Below are 15,981 nucleotides of genomic sequence, written 5' to 3'. Positions count from 1 at the left end.
TTCACAAAGAGATGCTTTTTAAATCAATTGTTTCCAATATGTTTTTCGCTGATATTTCACAGAATTTCCTATGTGTCATGTTCGTTAATTATTTAAATGTGTGAACTACTAATGCAGAATAAAATGTGTCAGGGAATTAATATTAAAGAAACATTCTAACTTTTAAAAATAAATATTTATTTTTAATTTAAGAGTGTTCCCTTTTTACCCCCCCCTCCCCCCCTCTCCCCGCCACTCCCCTGTAAAAAAGCTAAAAAAAAAATCCATTTACATTACCTATAATCCAGCTCCAGACCAATCTCGATGGCAAGCATAGCTGAACTACAGTGCATGCGTGGCAATTGCCGTGCTTAGCCACAGTCAGGCCAGTGCTTCCCATAGACAAGCATCGCATCCAGAGCATTATTGGAGTTTGTCGTCAAAGTGCTGGTTGTGATGATGACAAATGTGAAACCTTTCACAATTCCAAGATCTAAAAGGGAAAGCATCCACTAGAAGTGTGTTTTGGCAAACTGTAAACATTGCCAGAGAAAAGAGGCTTCATCTATGCACCAAAAGCATTACATTAAGATATAGTAATGTTAGGTTTTAGAGTGTGCTTTGAAGCCTCAAGTCTAGAAATGATCATGTCATTCTGATCTCTGTCCATGGTGCTGAATGGGAAGAGTGGCAAGGGGTATACATGGGCAATAACTATCATCACACAATCAACAGCTCTGCACTCTACGGGTTGTAACAAATAAACCATTAAACCTGTGTTTTAAAGGACCACTATAGTGCCAGGAAAACATACTCGTTTTCCTGGCACTATAGTGCCCTGAGGGTGCCCCCACCCTCTGGGACCCCCTCCCGCCTGGCTCTGGGGAGAGGAAAGGGTTAAACTTACCTCTTTTTCCAGCGCCGGGCGGGGAGCTATCCTCCTCCTCTCCGCCTCCGATCCTCCCTTTCGGCTGAATGCGCATGCGCGGCAAGAGCTGCGCGTGCATTCAGCCGGTCTCATAGGAAAGCATTTACAATGCTTTCCTATGGACGCTTGCGTGCTCTCACTGTGATTTTCACAGTGAGAATCACGCAAGCGCCTCTAGCGGCTGTCAGTGAGACAGCCACTAGAGGATTTGGAGGCTGGATTAACCCTATTATAAACATAGCAGTTTCTCTGAAACTGCTATGTTTATAAAAAAAAAGGGTTAATCCTAGAGGGACCTGGCACCCAGACCTCTTCATTAAGCTGAAGTGGTCTGGGTACCTAGAGTGGTCCTTTAAGTTCATACTTGTTTTCCTTAGCATGCAGTTAGAAAACAACTCATGACTCAATTTGTTTTTGTTTTTTTTGGTTACCACATATTTAGGGATGCTGTCATAAGCAGAGTGGCCTTTTTTTTAGTCAAAGACCTCTTAGGGGGAAAGAAAATCTGCAACACTTGTTGTTTGTTATTGTTTAAGTCATATATTTCAGGTCCCGTGCTCCCGATATCCCAAGCTCTGTAACATAAAAGCATTACCAGAGGACAAAGTGTAACAGTTATAACAATAAATATAAAAGGAAGCTGGGACAGGCCCGAGTCGATGCCAAGATTTGGTAATCGATCAGAATGGGAAAACTGACAGCTGCTATCAATGTAACCCATGATGATTTTCTGAGACTTTTGCTTCTCAGAGACTTAATCTGAATATCCTCGTAATGTAGCCCTGGGTGGGAGGGACGTGCCTTCCGCTCACCTGAACTAAGATCTCACCTTGTGTCTTTTACTTTTCTACTGCTTTTCTTGTTTGACTGCGAATTTGGATGCTGATATCGCAGGCAACAAAACTTCTTATTTTATGTATATTGGGACTGGAAAATGTGCCTGGTTTTGTGGACTTTTGCTTAGACAGCTAGAAGTAACTTTGGTTTTCTGTTTTATGTATATTGGGACTGGGTTTTGTACCTGGTTTCTACATAATGTTGTGGACTTTTGATTAGATGGCTAAACATCTCTTTTGTTCTCTTGTAATACATACAAACTTCAATAAAATGTTAATTACAAAAAAGCAAGCTGTGACTTTGGACCAATCAATATAATTTAATTTTATCCTAATCGACTATTATTGAACAATGTGATATGCGCTAGCTTCAAGCAGATACCTTAATCTAATTTAAATTTTACACTTACTACTTATTTACTTTAAAAAGTCAGACTTTAGTGGATAGACCCCCATCTATTTTAATTTAAGCTATAATGACACATTGATAAGTTTTTTTTATAAATGTAATAAAAAAAAAATCTAAATCGGTGCTTCCTATCAAAATAGAGATGTAAGCTTTTTTTGCCCTTTAAATTTGCGTAAAAAGAAAGGAGACACAAATGAGCTGAATTCAGCTAAATACAACTTAACACTAAGTAACAGAAACACCAAAAATATTTAAATCATTTCAGTCATTTTCAAATATTTTCACCAACAACTTGACATTTTATATGACAAGAATCATTTAAGCTTTCACTTATTTTACAACCGATACAGAATTCATGTAAAGGGACAGCTGTCGATGTTTTTTTTTTTTGTGTATATGTTACTTAGATTGTACAACAAATGTTCTACATGTCTTCCATATTGAATTTAAAGATGTAAATGAATATTAATATTTTAAAACAAAGAAGATATGTCACATTAACAATGTTCTGTTGGTTCATGTTAAAGCAACAGTCCTACTTGTTTATTATTTATCTCATGAATACCCCTTTCAGAAAACCAGAAGACATCATGTTAAAATTTGGAGAGCTATGAATCTTCATAATCATAATGATAATATTAATAATAATGATACAATATTTAATCTTTTCATTAACTAGTAGAAGTTAGGTTCCCTTATTATAAGTCCTTCTTTCAAGGTTGATCATATTTGTCATTCTACTAAACAATGACCCGAACCCTTCCCAGAGACATTCGTGGGTGCACTGTGCCCACATGTAGTATTTTTTGTTTAAGTCGGTGCTTGGTATTCTAAGAAAACCTCGTCATGGGAAACCGGAGAGCTGTGATGATGTTGCACTAGTAGTACTCTTGTAATTGAATAATTGCACTGACAGCATGTTTAGAAATGCACAAAAAGCCCTAAGTAATTCAATACGAGTAACATTGTTTGTAGATTAACTTACTACAGTCGTGGCCAGGTGGAGGAGCCATAGTCTAATTGAAACCAGCAGACACCATTCTTTAATATATTTTAATTAATTCAATCCATCCATTCATTGTGGCTAAGGATGCTAAAGGGAATTAGGGATGTCACCTGCATTGTGGTGTCTGATAAAATAAATTGGTTATTATAGGAAAAATGTGCTTGTAAGTGTGTGCTGCCATGCTTTGTCCTATCAGCCAAGCCTATGTAATGTAACGTCTGTACTGTATAAACTGCACATGCATTGTGATTATAAATAGATAAGCAATTAGACAGTAGAATGTCTCACATAACTATTAATTATCCATGATCTCCATGGTGATGGGAAGTCCAAATAGATTGCTAGCATGTTATTTTAACAAAGAGAGAGCTTGCAAAGAGCAATATCATTTAGTTGTGACTAGGCTTCCTGACATACAGTGGTTAGTGATGCCCGACAAACAAGAATTATTGTTTCATAGGATCTGTTGAGATCATAGTTCATATTCAGTCTTCCGTGCATTTATCAGTGTCTCTGGTTGATAGTTATGGCCAAAATGTGACCTTACTGAATAAAATGAAAATACTGTGCAAAAGCAATACACAACCATGTATCCCTACTCCTAACTTTGCTATTAAAATATAACACATCATTACATACGTGCATATTTCCACATTTGATTGAGAAAGCAGGGCAATAGAGGCTCTCTTGGTGGGTTTGAAAGGGATAAAAAACAAGTCTAAAATCCTGAGGCTGAAGAGGCCTTTCAGTCATCTTTACTGTCTCCAAGACTGTAAGTAATGGGATAGTCTCTGAGAGTTCCATGTATCAGTCTGAGACAGTTTAGGGCAGGGGTAGGCCACTGTTGGACCCTTCAGCTGTTGTGGACTACATCTCCCATGATGCTCTACCAGCTTTTTGTGTGTAAGAGCATTATGGGCGATGTAGGCCACAACATCTGTAGTGCTGAAGATTGCCTCCACTGGTCTAGGGCAGTGGCATGCTTTCTTGTTATGATAAACCATAAAGTATACTTTACATAGTATATCATGTGCAAAGTATTCTCTGGAGACATGGTTAAATTGGGATCCTTTCAGTCTGACTTAGTATTCTGTGGGATGTACCTCACATTACCTGGGATTTTAAGTCGTCAGTATGTTAGTGCATATGAATCTTAGAAATGTATTTCTGTGCTACTATTAATTACAACAGTTATATGCTTTCCTAACATTTATTAACTTCCTGTTATTTGCAAACATTTGCTTTGGTAAATTAATACTCTTGCTTCTGTTGTTCGAACAAGAATACATATTTAATGTTTGTCATTTTAAAAAAAATGGTAGGTAGCGCATTCACTGACCGTAACTTACATGCTTGTACGTGAAGCTTACACAACCACGCTCTTGGTAACTTACCAGCAGATAAAAGTAATTTTTATATCTATATATAGAGAAGTGGAATTCTCTCTAGATATCATTCACCCAGTACATATAAAAAAAAATAGTCTGACTGAGGTGATAGGAGTTGTAGCCCACAGCATCTTGAAAGCAGGTTACCCCAGCTCAATAGGCCCCCTTAACTCTAGGAAAAATCCAGCTCAATGTTCAAGTTAAGCAAAAATGTTTTAAGATCCTAGGACTCTAGACTGGTTAGCAGTTCACCTCCTAACTGTGAGTGTAAGGATGAACCCAAGGCCATAGACAATTGCCTTACGTTGCTTTAAGATTAATCTGGCCATGCCTTAAACCATAAACACCCCCAAAATGTAAGTCAAACCTCACCAAACACAAAGGCACCCTAAATGTTCAATCTGGGGCGCGCAGCATTTTTTTGATGTATAATCTCATTTTTTAAAGTTGAGGTTTTTAAAGCTAATCAGTCTGAATGGGAGAATGGAGGTCAACCGAAAAACAAATAAATCAAATTAAACCTCAACAAATATTTTTAAATTCAGAGTCCTGTACAGCAGGTACTAGGACCAAAATCTATAAATGTATTTAAAAAAATATTTAATATACTGCTACAGGAACTCTGAAATATGTTTTATAGATAAAACTGTAATGTTAATGATAATAATTCCCTGAAACTTGGATTTAGAAGAAACTCCTTAACACGAGAGACACAGAAGTAAGAATAGCTAAAGATTTTGTTTTGAGGTAATTACGTCTCATTATGCTGATGTAGCCTGGCCTATTCTTGGCAGAAGCAGTGTTTACATAATGCACAGGTTTTGTTCCTGGGCCGGATGCTACATTAATATAGGAGAAACTCTGTTTTTGTTTAGCTAAGGAGTGTCGGAATTTTGAGCGCTGGAAGGAAGCTAACTAAACTATTTGAAGTTGGATGTATTGACCTGGTTTCTCGTAGCTTAGCCATGCTAATATTTCTGGTACTGCAGAGAGGTCCACAAAGACTGGGTGGTCAGCTGCCGCAGCTAAGACAATAATTACCTACTCAATCCTCAATTTGAAGCATGCTATGATTGCTATGTTGCTGTTGTCTCTGTTGCTGTTGCTGTTGTCTCATGACAATCTAACATGTAAAATATGTAAATAGAAATGTGTATCATTAACCAATTGCAAACATAGATTTTTGTAACTGGTTATATGACGCCTTGCTACGATTAATATTTATTTTTGCAGCAATTATTTGTGGCTTTGGAATCTGTTTATTACAGAGAAATACTTTGGAAGATATAATACTCTTCTAAACATATATAACCCACTGTAATATAAAAGATGTCAAATCATTTGTATTTTTCACAGAGTTTTTCGGAAGCATATATACCAGTATCACATGATTTTAGTTGTTGTTTTTTTTATGTGATTTATTTTCTTGTTTCGTGACAGTAACCATGTGTAAAGAACTGAAGTCTGAAGACTTCACATTGTTGTGCTCATTCACTTTTCACCCTTCAAGAGGCCCAGCTGTCAAAATATGCAGTGACAGTTTTACAAAAGTGAATTTATTTCTATATGACATTCCTTATTTTGCTGTGTATCTCTTAAAATGCTATGTCGTTCCAATTTGTCTATTTATTTAAAAAAAAAAAAAAGTTTACAAAAACTAAAATAAAAATTGGATGAAAAATAGTTTATCTGTAGTTTATCTTCAATGGAAGTAAATAATGTGTATGTGTTTTGTTAGTACAGTTGTTATAACTTGTACAAAACTAATAACACATATTTTTTTTATATATTTTTTATCTTGGTTTACCATTAATATTTTTAATACATAGTTACAAAATATATTAAATATACAGAAAGATCTTCAGCCTTAAAGGGACACTCACAACCCTTAAAGCACTTTAGCTTGCAGACATGCCTTATGTACGAAGAGTGTGTTATCTGTTTTTCATTTTACAAAAAGTGCAGATTTCAATAGAAATTGGCACAATTATAGATTAACCTTTTTTATACTCCTCTGGCTTTCAATTATACAAGTGGTCCTTTTACTTCCTGGTACTTTACCTCAGTGGAGCCAAACCTGGGAGTCAGACAATTGCCCAGAGCACCTGCCTTACAGAGACTTCTCATTAAGCTGCACTGTGAAATCTGTGATTGGACAGCCACAGAAAGTCTGGGCAGGGTTAGAAGGGGAGAGCTTGCAAAGGCAGCAAATAAGAGATCCACAGTTTTTGCAAACTGCTTTTAGATAAAACCACAATGAAAAAAATGCATAATTAATTAAATGCATATTCCCATTGCTGGTATATCTACGAAATGTGATTTTTTTTTTTCTTTTTATTTTGTATTTAGGCAGTAGAGTGCCCTTTTAATAAAAATATATATTATGCTTACTATGTTTTAACAAACATTTTCACATATTTTGTTTTCTTTTTAGTTTAATAGTAAACATTAAAAAGCCATATAATACAATAAACCAGACCATGTATTTTCAACTTTACTATTTAATATGTGATATACATAAATCCCTAAAGGAGTTGCAATAAATGTAGAATGGTACCATGTACACTTTTAAATAAAATAAAAATCTCCTGGTTTAATTATGGCAGTGATTGACAATTCCTTTAGTAAAAAGATACAAGACACCAATTTGTGAGATTAAGTGATTTTCTGTCAATACAGCCATTTTTCAGATAAAAAAAGATTTTTAAATTTTACTTAAAATCTCAGCAAACAAATATAGGGGTTCAGTTCCACCGTATGGCCATATTGTGTTAAGCCCACCACTACTTCACAGTACCCCAATATTGGTGGGGTTTACACTAATTCCAACGTGGGAGACAAATGAAATAGTGCTAGTGCTAAACAAGCGATAGTGTTTTTATTAATCTGTTGTAAGAGTATTGGGAATATATATAATGCAACATTAATGTGATAAATGCAATTCAAAAAAATGCATTGTAAAAACTAAACCACAAAAGTGATAGTGCTTTGATGTATATACTCACAATATATCTGTTCCATGAAAATGATTATAAATGTGACATAACTTTCCAAAACCTCCTTAAATGTACACTTTCCTGTAGACACCTCCAGAGGGGCATCTGAAGCTGGGGGACTGGGCAGAGTGCCATTTTAGGTTATTCTGTATTAGATAATGGATAATGATTTAAGAGCTCAATTTTAATTCAATAGATGAAGATAAGATGCACTTCTCTTTCACAAAATTTACTTTGTTAACCATTTGTTACAGGTAGCGGTGCCACAGCTGTAGTTCAGGCAGCGTTATGCAAACCCAGACAGGAACGAGTTGCCATAAAGCGAATCAACTTAGAAAAATGCCAGACGAGTATGGACGAGCTACTTGTAAGTACATTTTGGTATTATTATAATAATCTATTTATAGCAACTTTTATTTTTGTTTCTTATAGACAAAAGAGCATGTGATGAAAATTATCAGGTTTATATTGAGCCCCTGGGCCTATATGCAGTATGTCCTGCTGATATTATATCTTATAAATAATTTATAATATTATAAATATTATACATTCTTAACCCCTTAAGGACACATGCCATGTGTGACATGTCATGATTCCCTTTTATTCCATAAGTTTGGTCCTTAAGGGGTTAAAGGGATTATGCACTGAAACAGGAATAGGTTAACAGGGAGCAGAACAATTGGTGCACACATGAATCTTATAAAAGTTAATTCAATTCTTATGTTCTTTCTTGATGTCGCCTTTGATGTGCTAATTATTTAGCAGAATCAAACAGTTCCACTCAGAAAATAGCTTTGCAAAAAGATGCAGGTTGGGTGACCATGATGCCTTGCATTTAGAAAGGTCCTTTAAGGATAGAATCTACAGAATCCAAATACACTGCTAACACAGTAAAACATTGATTAATGGTAATTTATTACTCATCTTCTGTGATTATCCTTTGATCAGCAATCCAATGTGCATTAATGCATAATTTATCAAAAAGGAAAAAAATCAATTTCTAAAAGCAGCTGACCAAACTCGTTTAGTGAGTAACTCCCCATTTAGTTGGAATTTTTTTTTTTATAAATTGATTATATGCTGAAACTGCATATTTATAAAATATTTTCCACATTTAATGTAAAATATTGCGTCTTAAGACATTTCCAAAAATGATACCGGTAAATTTTTTTAGTTAAGATTTGTATTTAAAAAATAAAATTTGTTGTTTTCAGAAGTCCTTTGAAAGGCAAATCATTTATTAATTCAGAAAAATTTGCTTAACCCCTTAAGGACCAAACTTCTGGAATAAAAGGGAATCATGACATGTCACACATGTCATGTGTCCTTAAGGGGTTAAAGAGACACTATAGGCACCGCGACCACTTAAGTTAATTGAAGTGGTCTGGGTTGCACTGTCCCTATTGCACTTAGTACTGCAATGTTAATCATTGCAGTTCCAGAGAAACAGCGCTCTCTGTCTACCACACAGCCACTGGAGGTGCTTCCTGCATCCAAATGGACCCTTGGCCTGGTATCTGACGCTGGACGTCCTCACACTCTGCATGAGGACATCCAGCATCAGATTTTTTCACATAGCAAATCATTGATTCAGTGCTTTCCTATGGGGAGGCCTAATGCATGTGGGGGCATTAGCGCCCACTCGTTACAGGACAGAGGAGGAGACGAAGCTGTGACCCAGCACCAAGGGACAATGGCGCTGGGGTAAGGTAAGTTAATAACAGTTTTAACCATTTATTGACACTTGCAAGGGGGTGGGAGGGTGGAGACAGAAAGCTTTGTATTCCTGGCACTTGTAGTATCCATTTCAGCTTTTACATATATAAGGCCTTTGCAAACCTTTCTGATATATCTAAACCCTTTCTATTTACTAAAACGTATTTGACGAGGTCCTTCATTTTCTTCCGTTCACTTTATCTTTTTTCATTATTTTTTTAACCCCTTCAGGACCGACCTGTTTTTGCGATGTTTGTACGTTAAGGACCAGAGCAGTTTTAACACTTTTGTGGTGTTTGTGTTTAGCTGTAATTTTCCGCTCTCTCATTTACGGTTCCCATACAAGTTATATACTGTTTTTTTCACGACAAGAAGGGCTTTCTTTACATACCAGTATATATATTATGTCATATATTGTATTTAAAAAAAATAATAAAATATGGTGAAAAATAAAAAAAAAAACATGTTTTTGGACTTTTACTTGAAAAATCTTTTACTTATCTACAAAAGCTAATGAAAAAAACTGCTAAATAGATTCAAAATTTTGTCCCGAGTTTAAAAACACCCAGTGTTTACATGCTTTATTGCTTTTTTTTGCAAGTTATAGGCCTATAAATACAAGTAGGAAATTGCTGTTTCAATATATATATATTTTAAATGTATCAATAGTGACATTGTTACACCGTTATCTGTCATAAATCCCCGAAACACACCTAACATGTACATATTTTTTAAAGTAGACAACCCAGGGTATTCAAAATGGGGTATGTCCAGTTTTTTTTAGTAGCCACCTAGTCACAAACACTGGCCAAAGTTAGCATTTATATTTGTTTGTGTGTTAAAAATGCAAAAAACGCTAACTTTGGCCGGTGTTTGTGACTAAGTGGCTACTAAAAAAAGCTGAACATACCCCATTTGCAATACCTTGGGTTGTCTTCTTTCGCAAATGGTATGCCATCATGGGGCTAATTCTCATTCCTTGGCTACCATACGCTCTCAAAGGCAACCTAACCAACCTGACAAATTTCAATAAAAAAAAAAAAAGTAAAATCAAGCCTTATATTTGACCCTGTAACTTTCACAAACACTATAAAACCTCTACATGTGGGGTACTGTTATACTCAGGAGACTTCGCTGAACACAAATATTAGTGTATCAGAACAGTAAAATATATCAAAGCAATAATATCCTCAGTGAAAGAGCTGTTTGTGTGTAAAAAATGCAAAAAACTTCACTTTCACTGACAATATCATCGCTGTGATATGTTTTACTGTTTTGAAACACTAATATTTGTGTTCAGCGAAGTCTCCCGAGTAAAACAGTACCCCCATGTACAGGATTTAGGGTGTCATAGAAAGTTACAGGGTTAAACACAGTGCTAGCAAATTAAATTATCTGGACTTTTGGCCTGGGTTGGCAGGCAGGTCCCTCAAATTGCAATCATTAAAATTACTTAATTAGGTAAAAATATTACATAAATATGCCCGTAGAATTTTAATATATATACATATTTATATATTTGACGTCTACGTGTATATTTATGAAATTATTTATGTAATTATGTATGTGGACATATGTATATTTCATATTATTTTTATTTATTTATTTATACATAGATATATATATCATTACATTCTAAGTATATTTTGATATAAATATATATATATATCAATATCAAAATACTGTTAGAATAAAACTGAATATATATATATAATTTTTTTTTAATTATTAAAAATTATTTTTATTTTTTGTTATTTATTTTTATTAACATATTATTTGTATTTTATAATAATATATATATACCATATATATAGTTATTATATATATTGTATATATTCGTGTGTAATTTAAATATAAGTGTATTTTTATAATTATATACGTATATATAAATATAAAAATACACTTAGTGTGACATTATATATATGATATATATACATATATTATATATAGGTATATATAGATATAATACATGTATATATAGCATATATATACACATATTATTTTTTTTTTTTTTACACAGATTTTTTTTTTACACTTTATTTTGGATTTTTCACTTGCAGGGAGACTGCCTGTCAGCACAGACAGTCCCCCTGCAGGCAGACACATGGACACCTATTGCGGTCATGTGATCGAGTGATCACATGGCCGTGGGGTCCTGATCTGCCGAAGGGGGACTGCCTGGGCAGACAGGCAACCCCCCTGGACCGGGTGGAGCACTGATCGCCGCCGTGGGACCGACGGTGATCAGGTAAGTAGCCCAAAACCGTTATGACGGTTCAGGACCGTCAGCGGTCCAAACGCACGTTTTACCGCTGACGGTCCTGAACCGTCAGCGGTCGTTAAGGGGTTAACTCAAAAAAAAAAAATTGTGCTAAAACTTATCAAATGCATTATTTACCCAATGTTAAAGCCTGTTACCCTCTCAAACGATGCATATGTTGCACCATGTATAAGTCTTGTGCACGCAAAAATAAAGAATTAAAAAAAAAAAAAAAAAAAGTAGTGGCTGGGTTGTATATTTTAATGCAATTGATAAACTAAATGTATCATTAATATGGTGGCTCAAAATAAGTTATTACACAAAGCATGAAATCACGACCAGCTCACAGCGCACAGATTTGACAAAAAATACTGCCTACAGATGTGAATAACAAAATACAAAATACACAGGGTGAAGCGCACACTCATGGATCTTAGAAAGGTTCAAACCAGAAGGTGCCCACCCATATATCTCACTAATTTGTATTTTTTATATCCGTAAGAGTTTATATAATGAACTGTAAGCCAGAAAACATAACATAACCTTCCAAAATCTACAGTGGGGAAAAAAGTATTTAATTCCCTGCTGATTTTTAATGTTTGCCCACTGACAAAGAAATGATCAGTCTATAATTTTAATGGTAGGTGTATTTTAACAGTGAGAGACAGAATAACAAAACAAAAAAAATCCAGAAAAACGCATCTCAAAAAAGTTATAAATTGATTTGCATGTCAATGAGTGAAATAAGTATTTGACCCCATCGACTAAGTACTTGGTGGCAAAACCCCTGACTCGAAACTTCAGCTCCCTCTACAGATTTTCTATGGCATTAAGGTCTGGAGACTGGCTAGGCCACACCAGGCCCTAATGTGCTTCTTCTTGAGCCACTCTTTTGTTGCCTTGGCTGTATGTTTTGGGTCATTGTCATGCTGGAATACCCATCCACGACCCATTTTCAATGCCCTGCCTCAGGGAAGGAGGTTCTCACCCAAGATTTTACGTTACATGGCCTCGTCCATCGTCCCTTTGATGCGGTGCAGTTGTCCTGTCCCCTTAGCAGAAAAACACCCCCAAAGCATAATGTTTCCACCTCCATGTTTGACAGTGGGGATGGTGTTCTTGGGGTCATCTGCAGCATTCCTCCTCCTCCAAACACTTTTGATGCCAAAGAGCTCGATTTTGGTCTCATCTGACCACAACACTTTCACCCAGTTTTCCTCTGAATCATTCAGATGTTTATTGGCAAACTTCAGATGGGCCTGTACATGTGCTTTCTTGAGCAGGGGGACCTTGCGGGCGCTGCAAGTCCTTCACGGTGTAGTGTGTTACCAATTGTTTTCTTGGTGACTATGGTCCCAGTTGCCTTGAGACCATTAACAAGATCCTCCCGTGTAGTTCTGGGCTGATTCCTCACCGATCTCTTAATCATTGAAACTCTACGAGGTGAGAACTTGCATGGAGCACCAGACCGAGCAAGACTGGCAGTTATTTTGTGTTTCTTCCATTTGCGAATAATCGCACCAACTGTTGTCACCTTCTCACCAAGCTGCTTGGCTATGGTCTTGTAGCCCATTCCAGCCTTGTGTAGGTCTACAATCTTGTCCCTGACATCCTTGGACAGCTCTTTGGTCTTGGCTATGGTGGAGAGTTTAGAATCTGATTGATTGATTACTTCTGTGGACAGTAGTCTTTTATACAGGTAATGAGCTGAGATTAGGCGCACTCCCTTTATTAGTTCTCCTAATCTCAGCTTGTTACCTGTATAAAAGACACCTGGGAGCCAGAAATCTTGCTGATTGATAGGGGATCAAATACTTATTCCACTGCAAATCAATTTATAACTTTTTTTACATGGGCTTTTCTGGATTTCTTTTTAGTTATTCTGTCTTTCACTGTTAAAATACACCTACCATTTAAATTATAGACTGATAATTTCTTTGTCAGTGGGCAAACGTTCAAAATCAGCAGGGGATCAAATATTTTTTCCCCTCACTGTAGCAGAATTTCTAACAATTACAAGATTTGTAGCCAACATCAAGTTGGATGCTAAAAGTTGAAATACATTCACATATCAAGATCAGTTTGTCTGTATATGCGTGTGTAGATTTATTTTATTTCACATGTGCAGAAATGATATTGAATAATCTATGCCATGCCAGGGGATGTTGAAGAAAATTCAACAGAAACAATAGAAAATAATATTAATGCATTTTAAACGATACATGTCCTTTGGTCTTATGGTTGAGTTTAATTTGCATGAAATCAAGATTCCAAATGCAGCTGCATTAATGAGTCAAACTAGATTGATTGCAAATGAGTCCGCTGTTAAAGATCTCGGATAATAGGCACCTTTATACTACATGTACTTGTAAGCTTTTCATGGAGCATAGTTTACAAACAATGAAAAAGTATTTGTGTAAAAGGGTGTATCATAAAAGAAAGACCATAGGCCACACGTAGACACACTGCTTGCTGACATGAACAGACAGACTCTGAATGACTGTAGAATTGAATCAGCACTTTTGTCTGTCTTTGCAAAAATTCAATGTTGCAAACTCATCAAAGTTACAATTTATGACAAGGCTGTCATTTTGAAACCACCTGAGAAAATGAAACCTGACAAAAAATACATTAGTTTTAAAAAAGAGGGGCCTGTACTTTGGAAGTGTATATTCTGTAGCCAGCATGCCAAATAACTTATATAAGACCGCTATTCATGCTTTATAACTGTATATATATTTATAAATGTTTTTTTGTCTCACTTTATAAATGTATAAAATATGAATTTACTTTATTCTTAATTATGTTAAAAAAGCACATTTTTAAGAAAAGGCTATTCATTAAAGTGTGGATTGTTGAGAATTCAAAGTGAGTTTCGAATTTAAGTCAAAAAGTTCACATGCATTGCAATATCAGTCACACCGCTCTGGTTCAAATTGCATCATGTGGGAAATACTTTTTTTCTGTTTTTGTTTCTTTGTGATCCAGGACTTTTTAAAATTTTAATAAAAGAAAGAAAACATCTCATAGTCAGTGTGGCAAAAGTGCCTATGTCACGAGCTCCTGGAGGAGCCTGCTAGCTAGCCTCCTGTCCGAGGACTATGGACCATATACAAAGACCCTGTTCGGGAGTTAAATCTCCCCAGCCGCTATTAGCAGCTTTTCCTGGGTACCCCTGTTTCGGCACTTTCCCTTTATTCGAATGGAACCAAACACTAGCTCATTGGCTGCCGTTCTCATGAAGAAACCCACGAATTGTCCTCAGTGGTACTTAGTTGTTATGGAAATAAATTCGGCATGAGGACTTTGTGGGTTCCTGGTCATCTCAGCGGGACCGTGACCGTGCGGTTAACGGACAACTTGGTCTGGGGTTTTGAATGACTTTGCAACGCACCAGGAGAGCGCTTTTTGGAGGGAAGGTGCCTGAGACTAAGGGGAACAAACGCTACTCGAGACCCAGGTGGAGCACCCTGGATTGTGGCCGCAGGAGCTCCTGAAAGTTGACTGGCCAAAGCACCAAATGCCTTGGAACTGTTTTGGGCATAGGACCACGTGTGCGGTCAGTCAGAACTTTAACACTGTGGCGTTTCCCCAATACTGCATGAATCTAAGCGCTATTTGGAGAACTTCGGCTCTCAGATCAGGGTTATTTGAGGATGTATTGTGGGGTTATTATGTATTTTGATGATGTTTTGGGGTATTGTTATGTTTTATATTTCTATGTTTGCCTCTCTGTTCTTGGGAGATAATTAGCTTACCGGTCTTTAACACAATTATCTTCCAGGCACAGAGATCTTTGGGAGGGGCTTGCATTGTATTGTGTGGAGACCCCCTGCTAGAGGTTGTGTATAGAAGCTGGCAACATGGCCATAATAAACCAGTTCCTTTACACGCTTCACTCAGTCTGGGCTAGTGTTTGGGTGCATCAGCTATACTCTCTGCAGGAAAGCTTAATCACTTACAGCTGTACCCAGGACCCTGTTCCAGGGCGGGAAGCAACGGAGAGACCCCAGCCAAGCTGTGGAGGCTAGGGGCTGAAGCACTCCTGTGTCCCAGAGGAGAGCTAGGAAGTGAACTTGACGGAGGTACCCGGTCAAGGTGCCAGGCGGTCCGTTACTGTCAGTATGATATTCTTCCCCTTACATGTATTAGTTTTATTAGATACTTTCTCAATATTATTAGGGTCAATGGGTAGGTAAACTATTTGGGGTGGGGCTGGACAGAGGCTTGGGGTTCTGCAGACAGCCGTGGGGGGAGGAGGAATTGGGGGTGGACAGATCCATTTAAGATATTTGGGGGAGGGGAGCTGAGGAGGGTGAATACTGACACGTTCACACTCCCCTTCATATATTTGTTTAGCGCCTCCACCTGAGGTTGGACACTAGGTCCTCCCTGTTTTATAATTTGAGTCTCAATTATTTCCCTGGTATTATAATTACAGCCCCCACCCACTTTCTCATTTA

At 36.7% G+C, this 15,981-nt stretch overlaps 1 protein-coding gene across 2 annotated transcripts in view; it reads left to right on the top strand.

Moving 5' to 3' along the window:
* The window catches only part of STK39 (serine/threonine kinase 39), a 281,003-nt gene that overhangs the window by 23,049 nt on the left and 241,973 nt on the right, over positions 1 to 15,981 (top strand). For both annotated transcript variants that reach the window (XM_063429695.1, XM_063429696.1), the window contains exon 2: positions 7,797 to 7,909. In XM_063429695.1, the coding sequence (XP_063285765.1) occupies positions 7,797 to 7,909 (113 nt within the window). The remainder of the gene's footprint in view (positions 1 to 7,796; positions 7,910 to 15,981) is intronic.

This window comes from Pelobates fuscus, chromosome 8 (genome assembly GCF_036172605.1).
Source record: "Pelobates fuscus isolate aPelFus1 chromosome 8, aPelFus1.pri, whole genome shotgun sequence".
NCBI lineage: Eukaryota > Metazoa > Chordata > Amphibia > Anura > Pelobatidae > Pelobates > Pelobates fuscus.
The sequence above is the reverse complement of the archived record's forward strand: the minus strand, read 5'-3'. Positions and strand labels throughout refer to the sequence as shown.